Source organism: Musca vetustissima, unplaced genomic scaffold, assembly GCF_032173495.1.
Source record: "Musca vetustissima isolate MV318-11 ecotype Yass unplaced genomic scaffold, APGP_CSIRO_Mvet_v1 utg152547, whole genome shotgun sequence".
NCBI lineage: Eukaryota > Metazoa > Arthropoda > Insecta > Diptera > Muscidae > Musca > Musca vetustissima.
Window position 1 is genome coordinate 124,758 of NW_026873855.1, and position 27,969 is coordinate 152,726.

Here is a 27,969-nt window from a genome sequence, read left to right on the forward strand (position 1 = left end):
CGTTTTTTAACCGCATTTGCTGCAATTTGGTTGGGTGGTGTAGGGGATGATAGATGCCAAGCAACGGCTCTGATTGACTTTAACATGGCGAAGTCTAGGCTTATCTTGGTCCCTCTTTCATCTCAGTTGTGGACACTGACCTCCCAGCGAAGCTACCTGTGGAGCTATTCTCATCACCCGATGAAATAGGGAGCTAATATGTGCCGCGAGTTCACCCATAAGAACTATAAAAAATGGGTTGAGGCGTCAGGTTAGTTGCTCACTCTCGGAAAACCCAAACTACTATGAAAAAGCTAAGAAAACTAAACCCACCTAATGACGACTCCCGCAAACGTATAAAGGACCACGATATGCGAATCTGCACTTGGAATGTGCGACCGTTGTAAAGAACATGCGCAGTGTTCGCTTTGGCGGATGTACTCAAGAAGTACAGGAAATGCGATGGAAAGGGACAGGCGTAAGTAAATCAGACGATTACGCCCTGTATTATAGCTGCCATGAAACGAGACATGAATATGGCTGCGGATTTATGGTTAACAGGAGAATAAAAGATCTCATCTCCAGATTCACTCCAGTAGATGAGCGAATTGCTATAATCCGTATAAAAGCGAAGTTTTTTTTTATTATTATTTTTTTTATTGCAATTCATTTATACATTTTACTTTTGAAGCTCCAGCGCCAAATAAGCTTTATAGGGGCAAAACTGGCAACCATCAAAATTACATTTTATATAAAATTATGTTTATGAAATTTAGAAAAAAAGGTAATTACGAAAGAAGTGTGTCTATTTTTGTCAATAAATATTTTTTCAATTTAGTTTTAAAAGAGGAAATAGAATTTGAGTTTCTTATTTCAAGCGGCAACTTGTTGTATTCACTTGGCCCAGCAAAACCAATCCGCTGCTTAGTGGTCTCAAAACGACACCTGACAACATGAAGTTGGTCTGATTGACGCGTATTTCTTGCAGTTCTCTCAAAATTACGGGCAAACTCTATTGATCTTACACCTGTGTTCCTGGTAGACTTGAAAACATACGTTAATATTTGCTGCATATATAATCCTCTTATCGGCAGAATAGTTTTGAGTTTGCGTCTAAAAAGTTGCAGGGAAGAATAACGCCGTGGTAGATTTAAAACAATTTTTAATGCAGTGTTCTGTGCTCGTTGCAGTTCTTTTATCGATCTATTGTTTTTATAGGCATATATTCCTGGTAGATACGTAAGATGAGAGTGAATCAATGCTTGATATATCAATAGCTTGCTATCTGTACTCAACAAACGATTAAACTTCCGCAGAATCCCTGTTGCAGAAGAAACTTTAGCTTTAACATTTTCAATGTGAGAATTCCACATCAAATTATTGCTCATAGTTATACCCAGATATCTAATCGAGCTTGATTCATTAACAGGAACTCCATCTATGTACACGGTCGTAACATCTCCACCTATGTGAGGTCTAAAATGAATAAATTTAGTTTTTGACGAATTTAGCACCAACTTATTTAGCCTGGCATACTCGGCCAATAAGCATGAGTCGTATGCAACTTGCACCTGCAGCACTTTCTCATCCATGTACTTGTAAAATAGGCTCACATCATCAGCATACATCACAAGTTTACCAAAAAACTGCATATTCTTTAAATCATTTATATAAAGTTTGAACAATAATGGACCGAGAACACTTCCTTGCGGAACACCATTTCTCACGCTTACCCAGCTACTTTCTGTGTTGCCGACTTCAACAAACTGAAAACGATTGTCCAAAAAGTTTTTGAAAAACAACAAAGTATCCGGTGCAAATCCAATACGTTCCAATTTATTAATTAATATCGTATGATCTACAAGATCAAACGCCTTGGTGAAATCATAAAATACTCCAGCAACTCCTTTGAATCCGGAATCTAGTTCCTTACAAATATGCTCAACAATATGAAATACAGCTTCATCAGTCCCACAGGCTTTTCTAAAACCAAATTGATTGGCAAATAAAATGTTGTTCTCCTCGATATATGTTGTTATCTGCTCAGAAATGATTCTTTCGAAAACTTTGTCAAGCACTGATAAAACAGCAACAGGTCTAAAATTCGTGATACTATTCGAACTTGTTTTCTTGGGTATTGGTATCACTTTATGAACCTTCAATATGTCAGGCTATTTTCCGGTCGCAATCATACTATTGAAGATTCTGTGCAATACATCTGTTACCTCGGATTTCCTTACCAACAACATCCATGGCCGTATATTGTCCGCAGCTTTTCCTTGGATTTAACGCCTCAATTTCATTCAGTATACGAGTTCTATCAACTGACTGTAAAGAAAATCGACCGGTTTCCATTGGAAGTGTCCTGAAAACATTAATATTGTCGTCATTATGGTGTTGCATGCCTTCTCTTAATTCTTCAACCGAATGATCAAAATACATGTTCAGTTTGTTGGCTTTTTCAATATCTTCTGTTACAGTATTTCCATTCCCATCGACAATGTCTCCAAGTGGTTTTTTTCTTCTACCTAATTCATTGTTTAGAAATTGCCAGATTTTCCTTACGTCACCGTTGCATGAGCTTATATTGCTTCTATAGAACTCGTTCCTTAGGCTTCTGCTGCAAAATTTGATAACATTGCTTATCCGCTTCAACTGATTTCTAATACTTGGATCATTTTTCCTTCTGCGTCTCAAATAAAGCAACTTTGTTTTATGTTCAATCAAAGAGGCCAGTTTATCTGTCAACCAAGGAGCAATACTTTGTCGTCTATTAACAAATTTCGTTGTAACTTCTGTACTTTTACAAACACCTGTTTGTATTATGTCAACAAACTTTTTACAAAGTTCAGACGAATCATCAATTGCCGTTAACATGCTCAAGTTGGTGTCCAAATATTCTGTAAACTTAGCATGGTTCACTTTTTTAATAATTTCGGGCAAATCCTCTTGGTATACGTTACTTCTTATAAAACAACTTAGAATGTTATGATCCGACAATTCGTTTTCTATACTGTGAACCACAATATTGCTGCTATAGTTGCTAAATACCCAATCTATGCTCTTTTTAGAAATAGGACGCGTAATATGATCATGACAAGAATACATATTATAAGCACTCAAAAGATAAATCAGGGATTTTTGATGTTTTATTGTAGTGAAGAAATCAACATTCATATCACCGCAAATAATTATAAAACCTGAATTCAAACGTTGCAACACAGTATCCATTTTCTTAATAAAATCACCCACACTGCACTTTGGGGATCGATAACACGATGCTAATATTAATTTCGAGTTGTATAGAATAGTTCCAGGAAATTCAATGGCTATAACATCAACGTTGTTCTCACTTTCATTAAATAATAATTTGTAATTTAGAGATGATTTCATAAAAATCGACGTACCTCCATATCCATCTGATCTGTCACAATTGACGACATTGTAACCATCAATTCGGTAAATATTTAAAAATTGGCTGCTGAACCAAGTTTCCTGGACTGCAATTACTTCAGGTAATTTCTGAAGATTATATATCTCATTTTTAAATTTATTAAATTTTTCTATTGATGACACACTTCTAGCGTTTACAGATATAATATTAAGACAGTTCTCATATTTATTTTCAACAACATATTCATTATAAAAATCTACATTTTGAAAATATTTGGAACCCATATTAAATTAAGTGGAATTTTAAATGTATTACTACGTATATAAAATCAATCAGTGAGTGAAACCCATCTTCATCATCATTTTCTTCATCATCTGAATCTTCCTCCTCCTCATCATCATCGCTTAACTCAACCTCAATTAATTTGCGCTCATGTTTGCCTTTCGATACCACTTGCTTTAAAAGATCATCAACGTCACCCATCAATTTCAACCGAATCTGTTTTGATTTTTCATCCTTCTTTGCAAAAACTTTCCCTCCATGTGTATAAATAAACTTGTACCCAACAGCTTTTAAGGATTTTGCGTGGTGAAAAACTTCCATTGTATCTTTAGATACAAAATCATTAATGTATACTGACTTTGTTTCTAGTTGTTCTCTCAATTTCTTCTTCTCCTGCATAAATTTCAACTTGGTTTTGTTGTTAACAAATTTAACAACAACAGTTTTTGGGCTTGCTTGGTTTTTCTTTTTCAAAAAATATGCATCTTCTACATCATCTTCGACAATCTTTGCTCCAATGGTATTTGCTACGGCAATAACAACATCAATTGGCTTAGTTTTATCATCAACTGTAATACCATTGATAACACAGTCATTCTGCAAACGTACTTTGTTTAAAAACGTTACCGTCGATTGCAACTTTTTCACGTCCTCTTTGAGAGTTGCATTCTCTTTTTTTAAGCATTTGATTGTTTTTGTATTTTTCTTCACACCTTTTAAAATGTCATCATACTGAGATGACATAAAACTCATTGTTTTTTTCAAGTCTCTCATCTCCATAAGAATAGCTTTTATATCTGCATTATCATTGTTACTCGGAGCGCAGTATTGACACTTGAAAGGGAGAGAGTCGTCTTTCCACAGTTTCTCCATTTCCACTTTATTCAGTTGAGTGCACTGAGAGTGGAGAGTTTTTTTTGCATATATCGCATTCTAAGAAGTCGTCGTTTTCCAACACTTCAGTTTTACAATGCGAACACATAACTTTTTTCTTTTTATTTGCAAGACTTTTGCGTTGTTTTCCAGCCATACTTCAACACACACAAATAAAAACACAGCCTCTGAAGATATTTCTTTATGTTTAAATTAACCGCTCAATGTTTTTGTATACAAAAATTATTTTTTTAAGGAGAGCACAATCAAATCACTGAAATGACGTCTATTCCGTATCAGGGTTGCCACCACATTTTGAAGTTCTTCTACATCAGTCTCATTTGCGCCCCTGCTCCGACCGAAGACCAAATGCATATATTACGAGCGCCTAGAAACAGTATGTGACCGTTGCCCTGACCATGACATTAAAATTCTGCTAGGAGATTTTAATGCAAAAATCGGAAGGGAAAATATCTTTGGCCCCACCTTCGGAAAATTCAGCCTTCATGAAGAAATATCCGACAACGGCAAGAGGTTGATTGACTTCGAGGCAGCAAAAACATGGTAGTTAGCAGCACCAGATTCAAGCATCTCGATATACACAAGGCCACGTGGATCTCTCCTGATCAAGCAACGAGAAATCAAATTGATCATGTTGTGATAGACAGAAGCATTCATCCAGTATTTTAGACGTCCGATCGATCCGAGGAGCGAATATCGATTCGGACCATTACCTTGTGGCAGCCAAGATATGCACCCGTCTTAATGTAGCAGCAAAGGTGTGATCTAACGTAGAGTGAAAATCTGCAAACACAACAGATAGCTGAGGCCTACTCCGCTCAACTTACCCATCCGCTCAACTTACCCATCTACTCAACTCACCCATCACTTCTTTTGTTGCAAAAGCTACACTTGGGTACCAAAAACCACCACCAAGAAACCCATGGTACGATCAGGAGTGTCGTAATGCTACTGATGTGAAAAACGCAGCGTATAGGGCAACCCTGCAGACAGTAGCAACACGTAACGTCATGGAGAATTATCGGGAGAAAAGTAGAGAGGAGAAACTTGGTTTAAGAAAAAAGAAGTACGAGCACGAAAAACGTGAGCGTGAGCAAATCGAGATGTCCAGGAGTCAGAATGAAGTCCGGAAATTTTACCAACGAGTAAAACACCAAAGCGAAGGGTTTGATGCAGGCACATCCTCCTGTAGGGATGAAGAAGGAAACCTGGTTACAGATATAGACACCGTGTTTAGGATTTGGAAGGAGCATTTTGAAAATCTTCTGTTATCAAATAGTGGCGGTGAAGAAGATACCCCAGAACCAATAAGAGATGATGGTATAGAGTGTATACCAAGATGAGGTCATAAAAGCAATTAATCGGCTCAAGAACAAAAAAACAGCAGGAGCCGATGGGTTACCAGCCGAACTATTCAAGACTGGTGGCCAGAAGCATGCACCAGCTGATTAGTACAATTTGGCTAGATGAATGCATGCCCAATGATTGGAACCACCTTTGAACAAATTGAAAAGTAGTCTGCCAAAGTGGGTCTGGCAGTAAACGGCTAGAAGACCAAGCTGATGGTATCAACGCGCAAGGCGTCCAGTAGACTCGGACCAACTGTAGAACTTGAGAACTACAGCTTTGAGGTAGTTAAAGACTTTATAGACCTTGGTGCCGCCATAAATAAAACGAATGATATCAGTTTTGAAATTCGGAGAATGATTGTGATGGCCAATCGATGCTACTATGGTCTAAGCAAACAACTCAAAAACAAGGCCACCTCCCGCCAGGCCAAACTCACACTTTACAAGACGTTGATACTACCCGTGCTATTATATGGATCAGAAGCATGGGTACTTGCGCAAGCAGATGATGCAGCTCTTGTGGTGTTTGAAAGAAAAATTTTCCGAAAGCTCTACGGGCCGATCTGCCTCGACGGTGAATATCGGCGTCGAATAAACCACGAGCACTACAATTTATACGCGGACATCGACATAGTCAGTCGTATTGAGCTGCAGCGACTACGGTGGCTAGGCCATGTTGTGCGGATGAATGAGAATACCCCAGCTCAAAAGGCATATAAAAACGAGCCTACTGATGGTTCCCGTAGAAGGGGAAGGCCACGAATTAGATGGAAAGACCAAGTAGAAAACAACGTCTTGTAACGTGGCCTTCCAAATTGGTGGATTTGCGCACAAGACCGACGCGCTTGCAAATTTTTTTTAAGCTCGGCTAATGGAACAACCGTTCTGTAATAAGCCAACTAAGCAAGCAAGGTACCATTTGGTATTTTGGTGTCGTATATTGTAACAAATCTCCCTACTAAAAATTATTAATATTCGCCCCCTTTTTGGGGTAGTCCCCATTCGCCCCCTTTTTGGGTAACCCCATTTTTATACCCTCCACCATAGTATGGAGGGTATATTAATTTTGTCATTCCGTTTGTAACAACCGTTCTGTAACAAGCCAACTAAGCAAGCAAGCTACAATTTAGTATTTTGGTGTCGTATATTGTAACAAATCTCCCTACCAAATATTATTAATATTCGCCCCCTTTTTGGGGTAGTCCCCATATAACCCCATTTTTATACCCTCCACCATAGTATGGAGGGTATATTAATTTTGCCATTCCGTTTGTAACACATCGAAATATTAATGTCCGACACTATAAAATATATACGTATATTCTTGATCAGGGTAAAATTCTAAGACGATCTAGCCATGTCCCTGCGTCCGTCCGTCTTCTGAAGGAATTGAGATAGGGTGCTGAAATTTGGCATAGGGTTGTCTTTTGTCTGAAGGCAGGTCAAGTTAGAAGATGGGATATATCGGTCCACGTTTATGCATAGCTCCAATATAAGGGTACCCCCCAATTTTCTGTATTTTCAACCGAATTCGCTGAAATTCGGTACTTTGAGTTTTTTTGGGTAACAAATCTCCCCACTAAAAATTATAAATATAGGCCATTTTTCTGGTACACCCCATATAACGGTACCTCCTAATTTTCAGTATTTTGGTGGTTTTGAACGTATTTTTCCACCGAATTAGCTGTTATTTTGTATTTTGAGTTCATAATAGGTACGAAATTTCCCCAAAAAATTTATTAATATAGTTAAATTTGTTCGGTATTTTATCTGATTTGTTCCGCGTTTTGAGTTTGGTTCTAGGACTCTGCAATGTACAAAATTATAACGTAAGGTTCGATAATGAAATATAGCCGCATTTGGACCTAGCCCCTGTGTGGAGGTTCCAGAAGGAGTTGACCGATATTCCCCATCTTTGAATTTGAACTATGTTTAAGACGTTTGGAAGAAATAATAAGATGTTCCCTAATAAGATGTTCCAAAGTTCGGCCCGGCCGAAATTAACGCTTTTTCACTTGTAAGGTTTTTATTTCAAATATTTATTTATTTTAAGAATTATTTATTGTTTTCTACAAATTCCAGCAATTGATTTTCGAATGTTAGGGGTACTGTACAAATTGTAGCCAATTTTGATAAATCTTACAGTTTGTTTTTTTTTTTTAATTTTAATATAGATGATTTTATCGGTACTTAATTTATATAATTTAACAAATTTAAGGAGTTTTCGAAACATATTTTCAAAAATAAGCAGTAAAGTAAAAAATTACACAATGTTTTAATCATGTGGCCATTTCAAGGTCGATGTTTTTTATAAAAACCGTCATTTATGGAAAAATTTTATGCAATAGTTTTATATTTGCACACTATGTATAAGTATTTCCACAGTTAATGTTTTAATTGCGTGACCACCACTGCATATATTAGTATGATATTTGATCATAACAAAACTATATATATAGTAGCACGCCATTGTCAATATTTTGAGGGGTTTTGCTTGATCTCCCCATTGATGTGCATTCAAAAGTCCTTGAATCTTTCCTTGGGGACAAATTACTATGTACCGAATATCGAAAATGGCGCGAATCTTTTCAAAACTTGGACCTACATATATAATTTTTGCACCTATTTGTTTTGCCCTCCATTTGTTTTGCCAAACTGCCACCACTACAATGGGGTGACCAAGCAAAAACATTTAAAATACTAACAATGTAACGGTACACTTATACTTGTTTAGACTTGTTAACTCTCTATCTTACTTGGAATGTATTAGGTTGGTGCGTATGAAATGTCGGATTCTCTTTACATGCGGACGTTTGTCTCCCCGTTTTCGTTATACTTTTGCCTTTGGCATAACCTCATTCATAATTGTATTGTTCATTGCCAGAGACCATAGTATGAAAATAAACTATATGAAACGTTTGCAATCGTTTCGTACCGTACATTTCGAAAGAACAAAACGAAACAAAAGGAAACCACACATAAAGTTCTTTCGTTTTGTATATCTTATCGTTTTGTATATCTTGCACTCATGAGCGCAAACAGAACGAAATCGAAAAGTTCTCAGTTACAACCAAAATACATGGAAACGTTTCAGTTGTTGTTGGGAGCGAAGCGAAAATGAAAAGTTCCCAAACGTTTGTCGAGTGAAATGATCAATTGCTGTTTGTGTTGCCAACCACCGAAGTCAACAACCACCGAAGTCCCAAAACAGAAAACAAAATGCACATCAACAAACAAACATAACACGACAAACATAACATGCAAAATGAGCGGAAGACCCAAAAAGTCTGTGAAGAATGATGACCTGTAGGCTCTAGTGGAAGCGGATCCTGCCGTATCCACGAGGGATCTTGCTATGAGGATGAAAGTTGACCATACAACAATATTGAGACACCTTTCTGAGATTGACACTGACATATACATTATACAATCACTTACGAATCAGACATTTCATATGCACCAAACTAATAGAACGAATGTAGAACAAATTTTATAAATTTAAACTTACTTTTGTTTTTGCAAAATAGTGTGGCTAAATCCCAGCGACATATAATTTTATTGTGATCAAGAATTTAATTTGTGGGGTGTCTGGTGAATATGCCGATATGTTTAATACGGAATGACAAATTTGGTGTACACTTGCCCTTGTTTAATATTTCATGTTATAACCTAAGCCTCAAAGCACAGCATTAATGTTTGCTAAACTTTTTTATGACGCAGAATCTTGAATCAGATGTTTATTTGCTAAATCTTACTAAATGTTGTCTGTTTACTTTTTTCAGTATTATCGCAAAAGAGAGTTTCTTACTCTTACTCATGGCCGGGTTGTTATCGGGATGGCCGGGTTGTTATCGGGATGTCAATTGTGTGTGCGTATTGTTATTATTCAGCGATGGATTTGCATCCATTAATAACATCACTAATCGTTTTGTTAAATAGATTGGGATTTAACATTTTCGTCCGATTTTATCTAAATGGTGCACTTAACACCCATTATAATAAAATTTGTACAGCGTGGTAAATTAAGTCCATATTGATGTATACGTAGCTTTGTGCGAATCGGTTCAGATTTGGATATAGCTCCCATATATAATTTCGTCCGATTTTTGGTAAATGACGCACCATACTCCCAATATTTGTCCGATTCAAACAAAATGTTGCACAGCGTACATTTTGATGTCTGTGAAGTTTTGTTGAAATCGGTTCAGATCTATATATAGAACCCATATATAGTTTCGTAAATGGTGCACCGATGAGTCTGTGTTTATTCGATTTACACGAAATGTGGTAGATGTGAGTTTAGAAGGATGTATATTAAAGTTGCAAAAATCCGTTTAGATTTAGATACATTTCCTATATATTTTCGTCTGATTTTATGTAAATGGTGCACCGAGGAGTCTACGTTTGTTCCATATACCAGAGATAAAGTTGTTGACAACGCACTGTGCTGCAACATAACAAAAGGTATAATGGTATGTGTATGGGTTTTTAATTAGATCAAATATCTATGAGGATCACACATTTACTTTCGCCCAATCCCATTTCAATGGTCCTCTAAAGATTATATGTCTGTTCTATCTACAGGATATTTGATATATAAGCAGCATCTTCCGAAGTGGTGAACTTTCCGTACTGGTTTATTTTGATAGTTTTCAATGCTATTTTTATGTTCATTTTTGACTAAGGTGTTTTTGATAAATAATATTAAACCAACATAACGACAACAACATAATCTTTTGTATGTCCAAACTTTACTAGATACATCGAATATAATATATTTACACTTTAAATGGCAAACCATCAATAAAACAGTTGGTAGATATTGTATGAGGAATGTGTAACGGCAGTAAGGCAAATTAAACCCATATATGTACCACAGATTTTATCTGCACACCAGGCAGTGGTGTAAAGTGTATTATTTCTTAATGGATGCGTTTGTAACATACAAAAGAAAACATTATAGTCTTTTAATTACTTTTGAGATAAAAATGGTGGTGTTCATATCATATACAACTGAAATTTACTACTGGAAATATGTTGTGCTTTCATTCTATATATTTACAGTCGAAATCGTTTATAACGACATATCGGCTATATCGACGTAATCCAAAAATACAGAATTTCTGCCCTTTATAGTTCACAAAAATAATATGGCTTGTAATGGTTATAAGCACCTGTTTTTTGCAAAATATTTGAATTTGCATATCAATGTTAACAACGAAACCTGCGAGAAAAATATTTCTCACAAAATTTCGAACACATATGTTCGAATATTTTTATTTATTTTAGTATATGACTCGTAGATGTACAAAATTTTAATTTATTTTATTATACCAATAGTCGGCACTTTAAGGATTTTCGCATTTTAAACGTTTCATCATACCGACTGCATTTTTCCACTATATTGTGTTCAGGTTCATCTGTTTCGAAATTCTGTTTACTCCCCGAAGCAATAAAAAATTGTTGAATTAATTTGTAGTAAAGTTGATTAAATTCATAATTAGGTAAAATAGTGCCTTTTGTCAATAGTCGGAACTTTTTCCAAAAGAAAGAAACAGTGACGTAAATGACATACATTTCAGACGTATAATACATACGTCAGAAATTGCGCATGCTTCACTCAAATCCATAAAAAATTTTAAAATATTCTTCTCAAACAAATTTAGAAATTTGTATTAGTTCTAGCAAGGAATAGTCAGATATATGTAAAAATAATATATATTCTTGAAAATAACTTTATATGCTGATAATATTGAAATAAATGACATTTACTACGTTTATTACATTTTATACAGGTATATGACGTTTACACCTTTTTGACAGTCGAAAACCTAAAAATTCGTCACACGGACTGTATGGTCTGGTACCATACTTATGAGAGCCACTGTATATTGTTTTGCAAAAATTGGCTAGCGGTACCCAATATTTACAAATAAATATGTACACACATACATACATACATTCGATACCGCTAGCCAAAACCCTTTGCTGCCTTCCAATAACATTGGAAAACATAAGTAGGCTTTAAAAAGCATAGCGGGCAGCAAAGGAGTTAGTTCTCGTTCGGCATTACATGCAACAGCATTCCCCCCGTGATCGTGACACAAATTACAAAACATATACAAAAAAGAAGCGATAACATTTAGTTTACAAAAATACAAATTTTGAATTTAAATAAAACCAAAGTGACATTGTAACAAATACTCAAAAATACATTTTTGTAACAACATTTTATACACTCAACAAAAAATTGTGAACTTATCATTAAACAAAACAATTGTACAAACGCATAAATTACAAAAATTGGAAAGTTACATAAAATGAATTACACATAAAAAGAATTACACACAAATGAAATGAGGATCTAAAAAATTGTTAAATACAAAAATTGTACAAATTACAAAATCACATTTAAAATACAGTAACACACTACACATATACATATATTGAACACCAATGAATTACAATAAAATTACAAAACACAAAAAAAAACAAAACTTATAAATAACAAGGCAAAAAACAAAAACACGGTTTGTACAATAAACATATGGTTCATGCGAGCCAGATAGTGTTTTTTAAATAAATAAAAAATTAACAAAATTTTTGTGAAAAAATCAAATAATACAAGTTATTAAAAGTGGAACTGGAACTGGCAGTTCATTTCAGTGAACCAGAAAAAATTGAACGCCACAAAACAAAATAAAAACCAGTGATAGTGGAACAAAAATCGAACGTCACAAAACAAAATAAAAACAGTGCAAACAGTGACAGAACAAAACTCAGTGGTGGAAAAAACAATATATAAATAAAATACAAATAACAAAAAGTGAATACAAATACAAAAACTGAAATTACAAATATAAAAAATTTATACATTGAAGTGGACAACAACAAACGTGAGTGGCATTCCAGTTTTTTAAAAAAAAAACAACAACAAAGGCGCCAAGCAAAAAAACAGAAGAAGAAGAAGAAGACAGATGTTGGAACAGAGGCCCAAAACACGGAGGGTAACTACACACACACATTTCCAGTACTAAAGAGAGGATCAAAGTGAGTACGAAATGAAATTTGTTATTTGGGCGAATTCAGACATGCAGGGTTCGGAAACATTTGGCACCGACCTGTAATGCCCCTGATGAAGCACCTGTGTAAATAATTTGACACTTTTGGACAAAATTACCCAAAATCACACATATTGAATCGAGGACTGACGTTGACCCTAGCGAGCAGAGGGAATACACACATACGTCCACCTAGACACATATACACACAAACCTAGTTTTTGAAAATTTACATACAAACCTTGAAAATTTTGGGAATTTTTTGTCTAAATTTGGAAAAAATTAGAAATCTCAGTGGAGAGATAGAAATAGAGAATACCTCGAAAAAATCTAAACCCACTAACACATACACAAATTATTGATTACATACTTGGAAACGGAGAAATTTTGTCTCTTGTGGAAAATACATAACTACATGCAATATTGAGAGTAACTTTTGTGGAAATTTTGGAATTTTTTTTGGAAAATTTTGAACTTTTGTGGAAAAAGTTGGAATTTTTAGAACATACGCTCTCTCTCTATACTCTCTGTCCGTCTGAATTTGGAATTAATTTTTTTTGGAAAATTGACCCGCCATTTTTGGATTTTTTACATTAAACTTGTTTTTACACCATATTGGATTTGGGAAAAATTACTGACTCATACCAATACATAATATAATTGGATTTTTTGGAAAATTTTGGAAATTTTTTGGAATCCTTATTACATATAAATTACATACATCAAATACAAGCGTTTATATATAAATTATGGCGCAATTTTCGGCGTCATAATTTACCGACACATACATATTTTCTGGAACTCATACTATTTTACATCAATACATAATCGCCATATTACGATTTTTGGTGGAAAATTTGGCGTCATCGCAAAACATACAATTTTTATGAAATCCATTTGTTAAACAAAAATAATTGAAGGTTATAAAAACTTATATTGGCAACCTCAATTAATTTATTATAACACTTGGATATTCATGACACTACTGTTTAAATTTTTTTTGAACAACATTTTTTATTGGCTTTTTTGGAAAAAAAATGATTTGCGTCAAGAATATTTGTTAATTACAACAAATATTTGAACAGAAAGTTTAACCTCTAAAACTTTTTGTCTTTGCTACAAACTAAAATCCTCCTGCAAGCGGAATTTTAAGCGATTTTAGACATCATTGAAAACTTTTTAAATTTTTTTGGATAAATTCTTCGAAAAATTAACTATTTTTGAAAAAACTTATAATATTTTTTGCAACCCTACATACAACTTGGATTACAAAACTCCATTTAACAACTTTTTTGAAAAAAAAATTAAAAACTTTATTTCGTATCGAACCCATCGAACAATTTGGATTGGAATTACCCACTTACATTTTTCTTGGAGATTTTGTTCGATATTTTTGAAATTCTTGGATTACACTTGCAACATTTTTTACAACCCAACACACATTTCTTATTGGAAACTATTACTGAATTTCTTTTGAGAATTTTATTGGAGATTTCAACTTGGATTTTGGATTTTAAATTCACATTAATATTTTTGGCAACCCATCACTATTTTGGTAACCCAACATACATTTTTGGATTTTGGAACAAATTGCTAAATTTGCATAACTCTCGTTTGGTGGACAGACAAAGTTGCTTGATAAACGTTTTGACTTTTTTTCTCTACATTTGGAAATTTTTCTGAAATTTACTGGAATCGCTTTTTATACCCTCCACCATAGTATGGAGGGTATATTAATTTTGTCATTCCGTTTGTAACTCATCGAAATATTCATTTCCGACCCTATAAAGTATATATATTCTTGATCAGGGTAAAATTCTAAGACCATCTAGCCATGTCCGTCCGTCTGTTGTAATCACGCTATCTTCCGAAGGAATTGAGATAGGATGCTGAAATTTTGCATAGGGTTGTCTTTTGTCTGCAGGCAGGTCAAGTTCGAAGATGGGATATATCGGTCCACGTTTAGACATAGCTCCCATATAACAGTACCCCCCAATTTTCGGTATTTTGAGGTTCTTGGGCGCGTTTTTCAACCGAATACGCTGAAATTTGGTACATTGGGTTCTTATTGGGTACTTAATGTCCCCACAAAAAATTATAAATATAGGTCCACTTTTTCTGGTAGCCCCCATATAACGATACCTCCTAATTTTCAGTATTTTGGGGGTTTTGATCGTATTTTTCCACCGAATTGGCTATAATTTAGTATTTCAAGTTCTTAATATGTACCAAATCTCTCCACAAAAAATTATAAATATATGTGAATTTTTTCGGATATCCCCCATATAAGGGTACCCCCCCCCAATTTTAGGAATTTTGGGGTTCTTGAGCGCGTTTTTCAACCGAATACGCTGAAATTTGGTACATTGGGTTCTTAATAGGTTCCAAATCTCTCCACCAAAAATTATGAATATAGGTCAATTTTTTCTGATAGCCCCCATATAAGGGTACCCCCAATTTTCGGTATTTAAGGGTTCTTGAGCGCATTTTTCAACCGAATTTGCTGCAATTTGGTAATTTGTAGTCGTATATGGTAACAAATCTCTCTACCAAAAATTTTTAATATTCGCCCCCTTTTTGGGGTAGTCCCCATATAACCCCTTTTTTATATTAAAATAGTTATCTGATTTGCTCCGCGTTTTGAGTTTGGTTCTAAGACTCTGTTGTAATCATTTCACCTGCGGAGGATAGCGAGATAAAAAATTAGAACCTAAGGTTCGATAATGAACTATAGCTGCATTTAGACCTAGCCCCTGATTGGGGGTTCCAGACGGAGTGGACCGATATTCCCCATCTTCGAATTTGAACTAAGCTTGGAAGAAATAATAAGATGGGCAAAGTTCGGATGAAATCTAAATTTTCTGAAACGGATTTGGTCCAAAGGAACATGGACCATGGACTAGAACCAATATTTCAATGAGGCACATTTTCATCGTGTTAAAGTGTATACACCCTCATTAGCCATAAGGCTGAGGGTATAATTATCCTTTAAAATTTTCTAAAATTTTTATTATGGTTTACATAATCCGTTTTTAGAAATGTCGGTATAGGTCCACTTTTTGGTATGTTCCCTATATTTTCATTTATAGTACCTGTCAATATAACTATGGTGGAGGGTATCCAAAGTTCGGCCCGGCCGAACTTACCGCTTTTTCACTTAGACCTAGCCCCTGATTGGGGGTTCCAGACGGAGTGGACCGCTATTCCCCATCTTCGAATTTGAACTAAGCTTGGAAGAAATAATAAGATGGGCAAAGTTCGGATGAAATCTAAATTTTCTGAAACGGATTTGGTCCAAAGGAACATGGACCATGGACTAGAACCAATATTTCAATGAGGCACATTTCATCGTGTTAAAGTGTATACACCCTCATTAGCCATAAGGCTGAGGGTATAATTATCCTTTAAAATTTTCTAAAATTTTTATTATGGTTTACATAATCCGTTTTTAGAAATGTCGGTATAGGTCCACTTTTTGGTATGTTCCCTATATTTTCATTTATAGTACCTGTCAATATAACTATGGTGGAGGGTATCCAAAGTTCGGCCCGGCCGAACTTACCGCTTTTTCACTTGTTATTTCTAATGTAGCCAAATAGAGTTCGTTTGCTGAAATTGGACCATAAATGTACCAACCGTAAATCGAATTTTGAGCTACCATATTTTCCAAAATATTATTTTTTACACCATCTAATATTATATTTGGGATTACGTCACTACCAATTAGCATATCAATTTGTGCTGAAACCATAAAACCAAATCTGATATAGAAATCGTTTGAGTTCGTAGTAAGCTCGTTAAATTCTGCACAATTAATGCTTCAGTTTGAAATTCAACAGTATTAGTTTCTGAACACAGCGTCAGAATATACTTTTTATCCGAATTTGCAACAACTTTTCCACTAAGTCCACTTATTCTGAAACTTGCATTTTCTGTTCTAATTCCAATTCGTTTCACTATTTTATTAGTAATAAATGTCCGTTTTGATGCTGAGTCAATAAGCGCTCTTACTGTAAAGATTTCCACAGAATATTTTATTTTAACTAATGCTGTAGGGAGTATAATGTCATCATGACTCACAGACACATGTGTTTCCACATTGGAAGCTTGAACTGAAGTAGACGAACATGGCATTTCATCAATAATATTTTCAGTTATAATGAGGGCATTTGTTTGTCGTCCATTAGATGAATGGAAGGAAGTTTGATTATCCCTTGTAAAATGTCTTGGCTGTGTAGATCTTTCTTCTGTGGTGGTTGGTAAATGTAATTTGGAATGATGATTTTTCATACAAATCATGCATCTATGAACGCTGACGCATTCTTGAGACAAATGTCCGCTTGTCAAACAATTATTACACAACCGTTTCCCTCTTACATATTCAATTCTCTGATTGACATTCATACTATTAAATCTTATACAATTTTTTGAAATGTGATTTTTTGCCTCCCATGACATATATATTTGATTGTGTCGAATGCGCATTTTGATGCGCTGGATTATCATTATTAACGACTTTTGCTTGATTTCTAAGACAATCTATCCACTCTAGCATCCGATGTCTATTTTTTAAGAAATGGTCCATTTGTGACCATTTGGGTAGCTCAGAATGTGATTCGAGCGATTGCTCCCAAAGAATTAATGTATTAACTGGAAGCTTAGTTGAACACAAATATATTAAAATGGGATCCCATTGATCTACTTTTATATTATGAGCTTTCAATACAGCTAAACAGTCACTGATTGTCGATTGAATTTTTGTATGTCTTTACTAGATTCAACCTTTGCTGCTGAAATATTGAATAATATCTTTAAATGATTATCAACTAGTACCCTTAATTTTCGTATCGCACTGATAAAGCTTCCCATGCTAACGAAAAATTCTGATCAGATAATGGATACCGATCTACAATTCTACCAGCCTTTGGTTTTATTACGCAAATGATAAAGTTTTTGCGCTGGCGTGAGTCAATGCCTGATTTGTAACATCGCCTCCAGCGATATTACTTTGACTTTGCATTTTTTATACCCTCCACCATAGTATGGAGGGTATATTAATTTTGTTATTCCGTTTTTAACTCATCGAAATTCACTTCCGACCTATAAAGTATACATATTCTTGATCAGGGTTAAATTCTAAGACGATCTAGCCAAGTCCGTCCGTCTGTCCGTCCTACAGTCCGTCTGTTGTAATCACGCTATATTCGGAAGGAATTGAAATTGGGTGCTGAAATATCGCATAGGTTTGTCTTTTTTCTGTAGGCAGGTCAAGTTCGAAGATCGAATATATCGGTCCACGTTTGGGCATAGCTCCCATATAAGGGTACCGCCCAATTTTCAATATTTTGTGGTTCTTGAGCGCGTTTTTCAACCGAATACGCTGAAATTTGGTACATTGGGTTCTTATTGGGTACTTAATGTCCCCACAAAAAATTGTAAATATAGGTCCACTTTTTCTGGTAGCCCCCATATAACGGTACCTCCTAATTTTCAGTATTTTGGGGGTTTTGATCGTATTTTTCCACCGAATTGGCTATAATTTAGTATTTCAAGTTCTTAATATGTAACAAATCTCTCCACAAAAAATTATAAATATATGTGAATTTTTTCGGATATCCCCCATATAAGGGTACCCCCCCCCACCAATTTTCGGAATTTTGGGGTTCTTGAGCGCGTTTTTCAACCGAATACGCTGAAATTTGGTACATTGGGTTCTTAATAGGTTCCAAATCTCTCCACCAAAAATGTTGAATATAGGTCCATTTTTTCGGATAGCCCCCATATAAGGGTACCCCCAATTTTCGGTATTAGGGGGTTCTTGAGCGCATTTTTCAACCGAATTTGCTGCAATTTGGTAATTTGTAGTCGTATATGGTAACAAATCTCTCTACCAAAAATTTTTAATATTCGCCCCCTTTTTGGGGTAGTCCCCATATAACCCCTTTTTATATTAAAATATGTATCTGATTTGTTTCGCGTTTTAGTTTTTGTGCAAAGACTCTGTTGTAATCATTTCACCTGCGGAGGATATCGAGAAAAAAAAACTAGAACGTAAGGTTTAATAATGAACTATAGCTGCATTTAGATCTAGCCCCTGATTGGGGGTTCCAGACGGAGTGGACCGATATTCCCCATCTTCGAATTTGAACTAAGCTTGGAAGAAATAATAAGATGGGCAAAGTTCGGATGAAATCTAAATTTTCTGAAACGGATTTGGTCCAAAGGAACATGGACCATGGACTAGAACCAATATTTCAATGAGGCACATTTTCATCGTGTTAAAGTGTATACACCCTCATTAGCCATAAGGCTGAGGGTATAATTATCCTTTAAAATTTTCTAAAATTTTTATTATGGTTTACATAATCCGTTTTTAGAAATGTCGGTATAGGTCCACTTTTTGGTATGTTCCCTATATTTTCATTTATAGTACCTGTCAATATAACTATGGTGGAGGGTATCCAAAGTTCGGCCCGGCCGAACTTACCGCTTTTTCACTTGTTTATATTAAAATAGTTATCTGATTTGTTCCGCGTTTTGAGTTTGGTTCTAAGACTCTGTTGTAATCATTTCACCTGCGGAGGATAGCGAGATAAAAAATTAGAACCTAAGGTTCGATAATGAACTATAGCTGCATTTAGACCTAGCCCCTGATTGGGGGTTCCAGACGGAGTGGACCGATATTCCCCATCTTCGAATTTGAACTAAGCTTGGAAGAAATAATAAGATGGGCAAAGTTCGGATGAAATCTAAATTTTCTGAAACGGATTTGGTCCAAAGGAACATGGACCATGGACTAGAACCAATATTTCAATGAGGCACATTTTCATCGTGTTAAAGTGTATACACCCTCATTAGCCATTAGCTGAGGGTATAATTATCCTTTAAAATTTTCTAAAATTTTTATTATGGTTTACATAATCCGTTTTTAGAAATGTCGGTATAGGTCCACTTTTTGGTATGTTCCCTATATTTTCATTTATAGTACCTGTCAATATAACTATGGTGGAGGGTATCCAAAGTTCGGCCCGGCCGAACTTACCGCTTTTTCACTTGTTTCTTATTCACAATTTCTAATCTTCTTCATCTTCAACTTCTGCTAGATAAACTAATTCAAATGCCTGTTTAACATTGTGCCAGTCTTCCTCCATATTTTCTATCTTTGTTTTTATTAAAACACCAGAAATTTCATTTTCAGGTGTATTGTCTATTTTAAGACACATTTTTATAAGACTGTCGGTTGCGTATTCAAACCTAACACAAGTTGCTGAATTCATGATTTATTATTAATTTATGTATTTATTATTTTATTTAAAAAAGGTAAATTATTGTTAATTTTAGTTTATTTAATTATAGAATTTATTGAACATTATATTTTTGTTATTTATTATTATTTAATTATTATTATTTATTTTTTTTTGTAGAAGCATACTTTAACTTTCAATATGTTTATGTTTAATAAATTATTGAAGTTAATTCAAATGTTTTTTTTGTTTGTTGTACAAAAAAATTGTTTTCTCAAATAATCTTTTATATATAAAATGTTATTGAAAAATATTAATATGTATTTTACTATTTTTTATTATTATTTGTATTTAATTTATTTAATTTTACTACATATTATTTTTTAAACTTTTATTCATTTATTTATTTTATTTTTTATTATAAACCACAAATTGTGTTACGTTCGTCACCCTTACGTTACGTCACAATAACTTGTTCCCTTTTGTGAACACTACGTGTTGGACACCTCACATATGATCGATGGTCAGTATGGCAACTGACAGATCGATGTAAACAACAAAGAACAGATGATAATCACTTGTTCAATGTTGTAAAATGACAGATGATAAAAACAAAGAACAAATGCTAAAATGATGGAAAAAATTAAGTGAGAGTGATATATAATAAAAATGTGTTAGTGTATTTGTGCTATGTTAAGGAGTGTTAGATATAAACACGCAAATTTTTCCATGTATTTCACAAAAATTTTTCTTAAATGGCTGTATTACTTTGTTGTATGTATTAGTGATAACAACAAACAACACAAAGCCGCCACAATCAAACACAAACCTAACAAGTGAAAAAGCGGTAAGTTCGGCCGGGCCGAACTTTGGATACCCTCCACCATAGTTATATTGACAGGTACTATAAATGAAAATATAGGGAACATACCAAAAAGTGGACCTATACCGACATTTCTAAAAACGGATTATGTAAACCATAATAAAAATTTTAGAAAATTTTAAAGGATAATTATACCCTCAGCCTTATTTCTAATGAGGGTGTATACACTTTAACAAGATGAAAATGTGCCTCATTGAAATATTGGTTCTAGTCCATGGTCCATGTTCCTTTGGACCAAATCCGTTTCAGAAAATTTAGATTTCATCCGAACTTTGCCCATCTTATTATTTCTTCCAAGCTTAGTTCAAATTCGAAGATGGGGAATATCGGTCCACTCCGTCTGGAACCCCCAATCAGGGGCTAGGTCTAAATGCAGCTATAGTTCATTATCGAACCTTAGGTTCTAATTTTTTATCTCGCTATCCTCCGCAGGTGAAATGATTACAACAGAGTCTTAGAACCAAACTCAAAACGCGGAACAAATCAGATAACTATTTTAATATAAAAAAGGGGTTATATGGGGACTACCCCAAAAAGGGGGCGAATATTAAAAATTTTTGGTAGAGAGATTTGTTAGCATATACGACTACAAATTACCAAATTGCAGCAAATTCGGTTGAAAAATGCGCTCAAGAACCCCCAAATACCGAAAATTGGGGGTACCCTTATATGGGGGCTATCCGAAAAAATGGACCTATATTCAAAATTTTTGGTGGAGAGATTTGGAACCTATTAAGAACCCAATGTACCAAATTTCAGCGTATTCGGTTGAAAAACGCGCTCAAGAACCCCAAAATTCCGAAAATTGGGGGGTACCCTTATATGGGGGATATCCGAAAAAAATCACATATATTTATAATTTTTTGTGGAGAGATTTGGTACATATTAAGAACTTCAAATACTAAATTATATCCAATTCGGTGGAAAAATACGATCAAAACCCCCAAAATACTGAAAATTAGGAGGTACCGTTATATGGGGGCTACCAGAAAAAGTGGACCTATATTTATAATTTTTTGTGGGGACATTAAGTACCCAATAAGAACCCAATGTACCAAATTTCAGCGTATTCGGTTGAAAAACGCGCCCAAGAACCTCAAAATACCGAAAATTGGGGGGTGCTGTTATATGGGAGCTATGTCTAAACGTGGACCGATATATCCCATCTTCGAACTTGACCTGCCTGCAGACAAAAGACAACCCTATGCAAAATTTCAGCATCCTATCTCAATTCCTTCGGAAGATAGCGTGATTACAACAGACGGACGGACATGGCTAGATGGTCTTAGAATTTTACCCTGATCAAGAATATATATACTTTATAGGGTCGGAAATGAATATTTCGATGAGTTACAAACGGAATGACAAAATTAATATACCCTCCATACTATGGTGGAGGGTATAAAAATTGCAAAAACGATTAATTTTTTTGGAATATTTTGTTGGCAAATCAGCCGATTCTTTATTTAAAAAGGCTACGAAATGCCATGTACAAGTTCCGATGCAGTCGAAAGGACATGTAATGATTCTAATTCTACTGAGTAGTTTTAGTATCTAATATTATTGTTGAACCAGACGGACAACAATACAAATTTGCAACTACAACATCACAACGACTATTCTGACGATACTTACGTTTTGTTGACTGCAAATTAAGAAACACTTTCAATAAATTTTAACTTGAAATGTAGACTCTGGCGGTCTTTTATTTATTTAAAATTTATATTTGTTAAAACTGATATTTGTTTTGGATTTATTTCTGATCTTGGCGATCCACACTTTTCAACATCAAGAAGAAGAGTGATGATTTTTTAATTGGTGGAGATGGAACCTCATCGAGAATTTATTTATCTAGGTGGATGAGGTCAATGTGAGTGATTGTCCATCGTTACATTGTGGTGAGAAATGGAAGGTGGTGAGAATGAAGAACTGTTTGTTCTAACATGGTGGAGAGTGTAGGCGAATAAGTTGTGCGGTAAGGAGGGTTGTGAATATTATCACTATCCTTCGTTACACCGCTACTCATCTGCAGTGAATGCCGAAGTTAAAGAAATTTTAATGAAGAATCGTCCATTAGCCTGATGAATCAATCGATTGCAAGTGAATTGAAGTTAAGAGGTGTTTCGAATCCATTATGTTTACGATGAACATAAGTGAAGAAGTGAAAAAAATTCAATGAAATTAATGATTGAAATTTCAGGAAGAAATACAAGGCGTGTAAACTGTGGAATCATTAAAATTGCCAACACAGTCATTGGATTACAAAAAATTGTCCAAACGTTAGCCCACTTGCGAAAAGTACCTATTGAAGTTATGTGGATGCCGTACCAAAACTTATAATTGGATTAAACCATTCCCCAGGCATAGCACAGTACGTTAAAAATTTAAATGCTGATAAATATAAAATAAAATATCCATTGGCTGCAAAGTCAATCGAACCAAATCATTACGTTGATGATCTACTTAATTCTATAGATACCCTGGAGCATGCTATCCAACTAATTTCAGATGTTTCATATATACACCGTCAAGGCGGTTTTAACATTAGAAACTGGATATCTAACAACATGTTAGTCAAGCCAGCATTTCCAGCATCGTATTCAAATGGAGCTAAATGCATAAACTTCAAAGATGAAACCCAAGTCGAAGAAGTTTTAGGTGTCTTCTGGGAACATCAGGAAGATGTCATAACATTCAAAATTGCGTCGTGGCTTCTAGAGGACGATATATTTTCTTTAGTTATGTCAATCTACGACCCCCTAGGTCTGATTGGACATATTACGTACGTCAAAGTTTTGATGCAGGATAGATTGGGATCAACAAATTCCTCCTAAATTGATTCCAAAATGGACGCAGTGAGTCAAAACCGTACAAAATATTTATACAATTAAAATACCAAGATGTTATTTCAAATTATTCCACAATTATGAAGGCGTTGACATTCAACTGCATACGTTTGTTGACGCTAGCAAAGACGGATATGCGGCAGTGTCTTACCTTAGGTTGCAGAATTGGGTACCCACAAAACAAAATGTAGCTGATGACGGTACGAAGTGGTTTAACGGGCCAGAGTTTATCTTTTTACTTGAAAATCAGTGGCCGCGTACAGAACCACCTTTGAAGAACACTGAGACAGAGCACCATGTGTACAAGACTACTAACTACGAATCATTATTCAATACCCTACGATTTTCAAAATGGTCTCGGCTGGTAAGAGCGGCAGGCTACGTTCAAAGATTTGTTAATATCTGTCATATAACGAAACGGTCAAGTGGAGAGTTAACACAGAAGGAGTTAAAAAAGGTGAATATATGTTATATAGACAAGCTCAGCAAGAAAATTATTGCGTTGAAATTTCATCACTTAAATCAAATATCCTCATATCAAAATCTAGTAAAATTTATTATAAATCACCTTATTTAGATAATGGCATTTTGCGTGTAGATGACAGGACGTCTCCACAGAACAAAAACGGCCGATTATTTTACCTCGAAGGAATCACATCACAAAATTAATTATTTTACATTATTATGAGCGATTTTATCACATGAATCATGAAACTGTTATTAATGAATTGAGGCAGAAATATTCCATTTCAAGATTGCGCGCTACATATAAATCAATAATTCGTCGTTGCCAGTAGTGCAAAATTAATAAGGTGGTCCCGAAGAGTCCACAAATGGCAAAATTGCCTCGGAAAAATGATATGGATGTATATTTATGTGCTTGACCATACGAGCAGTTCATATTGAAGTCGCACATTCTCTGACGACAAATTCATGCATTTTGGCCAATCGGAACTTTATGGCGAGAAGGGGAATTCGTCTTGAATTCTATAGTGATAATGGAACAAATTTCGTCGGGGCAGAAAGAGAGCTAAGAGAGGCCTTAGCCGAAGTTGATAAAAACGAAATGGTAAAAACTTTCGCCACTGCTACATCAAAATGGAATTTCAATCCCCCAGCTTCACCCCACGTGGGAGGTGCTTTGGAGCGTTTAGTTTGGTCGGTTATAAATGTTTTATACAAAATTATGCCACATAGGAATCCTACTGATGAAGTTTTGTTAAGCATGTTAAATGATGTGTGAAAATATTATTAATTTGAGACCACTTGCATATGTTCCCGTTATGGAAAATAGTGAAGAAAGTATTACTCCGAACCACTTCCCTTTAGAAAGTTCCAGTGGACTAAAACCGTTGACTGGCCAATTATTTGCAGGACTTAATAGCCACATTGGACCATTCCCCCATAGCGAACAATTACATAAATCCACAGATATGGAACCTCTAGTTCCAAGATCTGCAGGATTGCATTTTGTAGAAACGTGTCTCCATGTTGCATTTTCAACGTTTTTAAATATCATAGCAGTTCGGTATGCAACATATGTATTCCATGTGGATGGATGTTTTTGCAACCATGCTAATACAATTGTGGAATCTGTCCACAAATGAACAGAATATTTTTCGATACTTAATTTGGAGACAACATATTTTACCAGCGTTGAGAGCAATACGGCACAACATAACTCTAATCTTGGTAAACTTACTCGTTTCAATGGTGCAACTTTACTCTTTGCTATTAACAATCTTACTTTTGAATTTGTATTTGTGTTTGATCGTATATATAATGTGGCACAATATGCTTTCTCAGACGCATCACAAAAACCATGTAGCTGTTTGTTGCCCTCACTGGATTTGTATAGTATCAATATGTGAAAATTGATTCACAAATATATTCCATTTATTCAAAGTGGATGATGACACTTTATCATCCCAATTAACCAAAGGTCTTGCTACAAAATTTTTGCCTGTACGATTATAGGCGTTAACCACCCTGCTGGGTCAAATAGTTTTTAAATAGTTGACAAGATTTTCCATTTAGTTATTGGTCTAGCCACCTCCAGTGACTTCACACTATAAGAAATGAGTCTGTAATGGCATTCCACCGAATACCCAATGTTTTAGTAGAACTCATGTATTCAATTTTCAAAAATTCATCATTCAATAAATCCTCTGATCGGACATTTGAAAGCAAACTCGGATGATTTGCCGTTATATTCTTCAACGGAAATCCTGCCGAATTCAATGTATCAATTAGTTGCTTTTGCGCCCCTAGCACCGAAGCAATTGTATGACCTCTAGTCAATACATCATCAACATATGTCTCATTCTTTATTATTTTAGTTGCAATAGGACTTTTTTCTCTTGACTCTTCTGCCAATTGCAACAAGGTGCACAACTTATACCAAAAGTGACTGTACACAATGCATAATCTTTAATTTGTCCATTTAAAACTTCTCTGAATAACATTCTTTGATACTGCCGATCAGAAGGATGCACAAATATCTGTCGGTACATTTTCTCAATGTCACCGTTAAATACATACTTATACAAGCGCCAATTCAATATTACAGCCACTAGATCATTTTGCAATATTGGAATACGAGCTTTTCGCTTTACTCGATCCATTAAAGACCACTCTCACTTTTGTGCTAGTACTTTCTGGGCGAAAGACAGCATGGTGTGGTAAATAATACGAAAAATATTTTCCATCATTTGTTATTTCTCTTGTACTTGTGGACTGCATATGACCTAATGACAAGTACTCATTCAAAACTTCATTATATGATTTCTCAATTTCTCTATTTTTCCTTAATTTTGCTTCCACATGCTCATATTGCTTCTTTGCTTTTAATCTGGACGAATTGTATTAGGAAATTCATTTTTTACAATGATCTTTCCAACGATCAACGATAAGTCGTATTGGCGTAAAATTCCTCGCAATATTTGTCCGATTCTGTAGCAATTGGAACATTACTGATTTCTTCTTGTTACCAAATTTTATTTAATGCTGAACTAATATCATCTTCTGCATTATTTTTTATTTCTAATGTAGCCAAACAGAGTTCGTTTGCTGAAATTGGACCATAAATGTACCAACCGTAAATCGAATTTTGAGCTACCATATTTTCCAAAATATTATTTTTTACACCATCTAATATTATATTTGGGATTACGTCACTACCAATTAGCATATCAATTTGTGCTGAAACCATAAAACCAAATCTGATATAGAAATCGTTTGAGTTCGTAGTAAGCTCGTTAAATTCTGCACAATTATAGCTTCAGTTTGAAATTCGACAGTATTTGTTTCTGAACACAGCGTCCGAATATACTTTTTATTCGAATTTGCAACAACTTTTCCAATAACTCCACTTTTTCTGAAACTTGCATTTTCTGTCCTAATTCCAATTCGTTTCACTATTTTATTAGTAATAAATGTCCGTTTTGATGCTGAGTCAATAAACTGTAAAGATTTCCCCAGAATATTTTATTTTAACTAATGCTGTAGGGAGTATAATGTCATCATGACTCACAGACACATGTGTTTCCACATTGGAAGCTTGAACTGAAGTAGACGAACATGGCATTTCATCAATAATATTTTCAATTATAATGAGGGTATTTGTTTGTCGTCCATTAGATGAATGGAAGGAAATTTGATTATCCCTTGTAAAATGTCTTGGCTGTGTAGATCTTTCTTCTGTGGTGGTTGGTAAATGTAATTTGGAATGATGCTTTTTCATACAAATCATGCATCTATGAACGCTGACGCATTCTTGAGAAAAATGTCCGCTTGTCAAACAATTATTACACAACCGTTTCCCTCTTACATATTCAATTCTCTGATTGACATTCATACTATTAAATCTTATACAATTTTTTAAAATGTGATTTTTGCCTCCCATGACATATCAATTTGATTGTGTCGAATGCGCATTTTGATGCGCTGGATTATCATTATTAAAGACTTTTGCTTGATTTCTAAGACAATCTATCCGCTCTAGCACCCGATGTCTATTTTTTAAGAAATCGTCCATT

At 34.8% G+C, this 27,969-nt stretch overlaps 1 protein-coding gene across 1 annotated transcript; it reads right to left on the minus strand.

The window, feature by feature from the left end:
- Positions 1-3,658: 3,658 nt before the first annotated feature.
- LOC133328697 (uncharacterized) lies at positions 3,659-4,408 on the minus strand. The gene has a single exon (XM_061537243.1). It carries the CDS (start codon positions 4,406-4,408, stop codon positions 3,659-3,661), a length of 750 nt encoding a protein of 249 aa, XP_061393227.1.
- Positions 4,409-27,969: the final 23,561 nt, after the last annotated feature.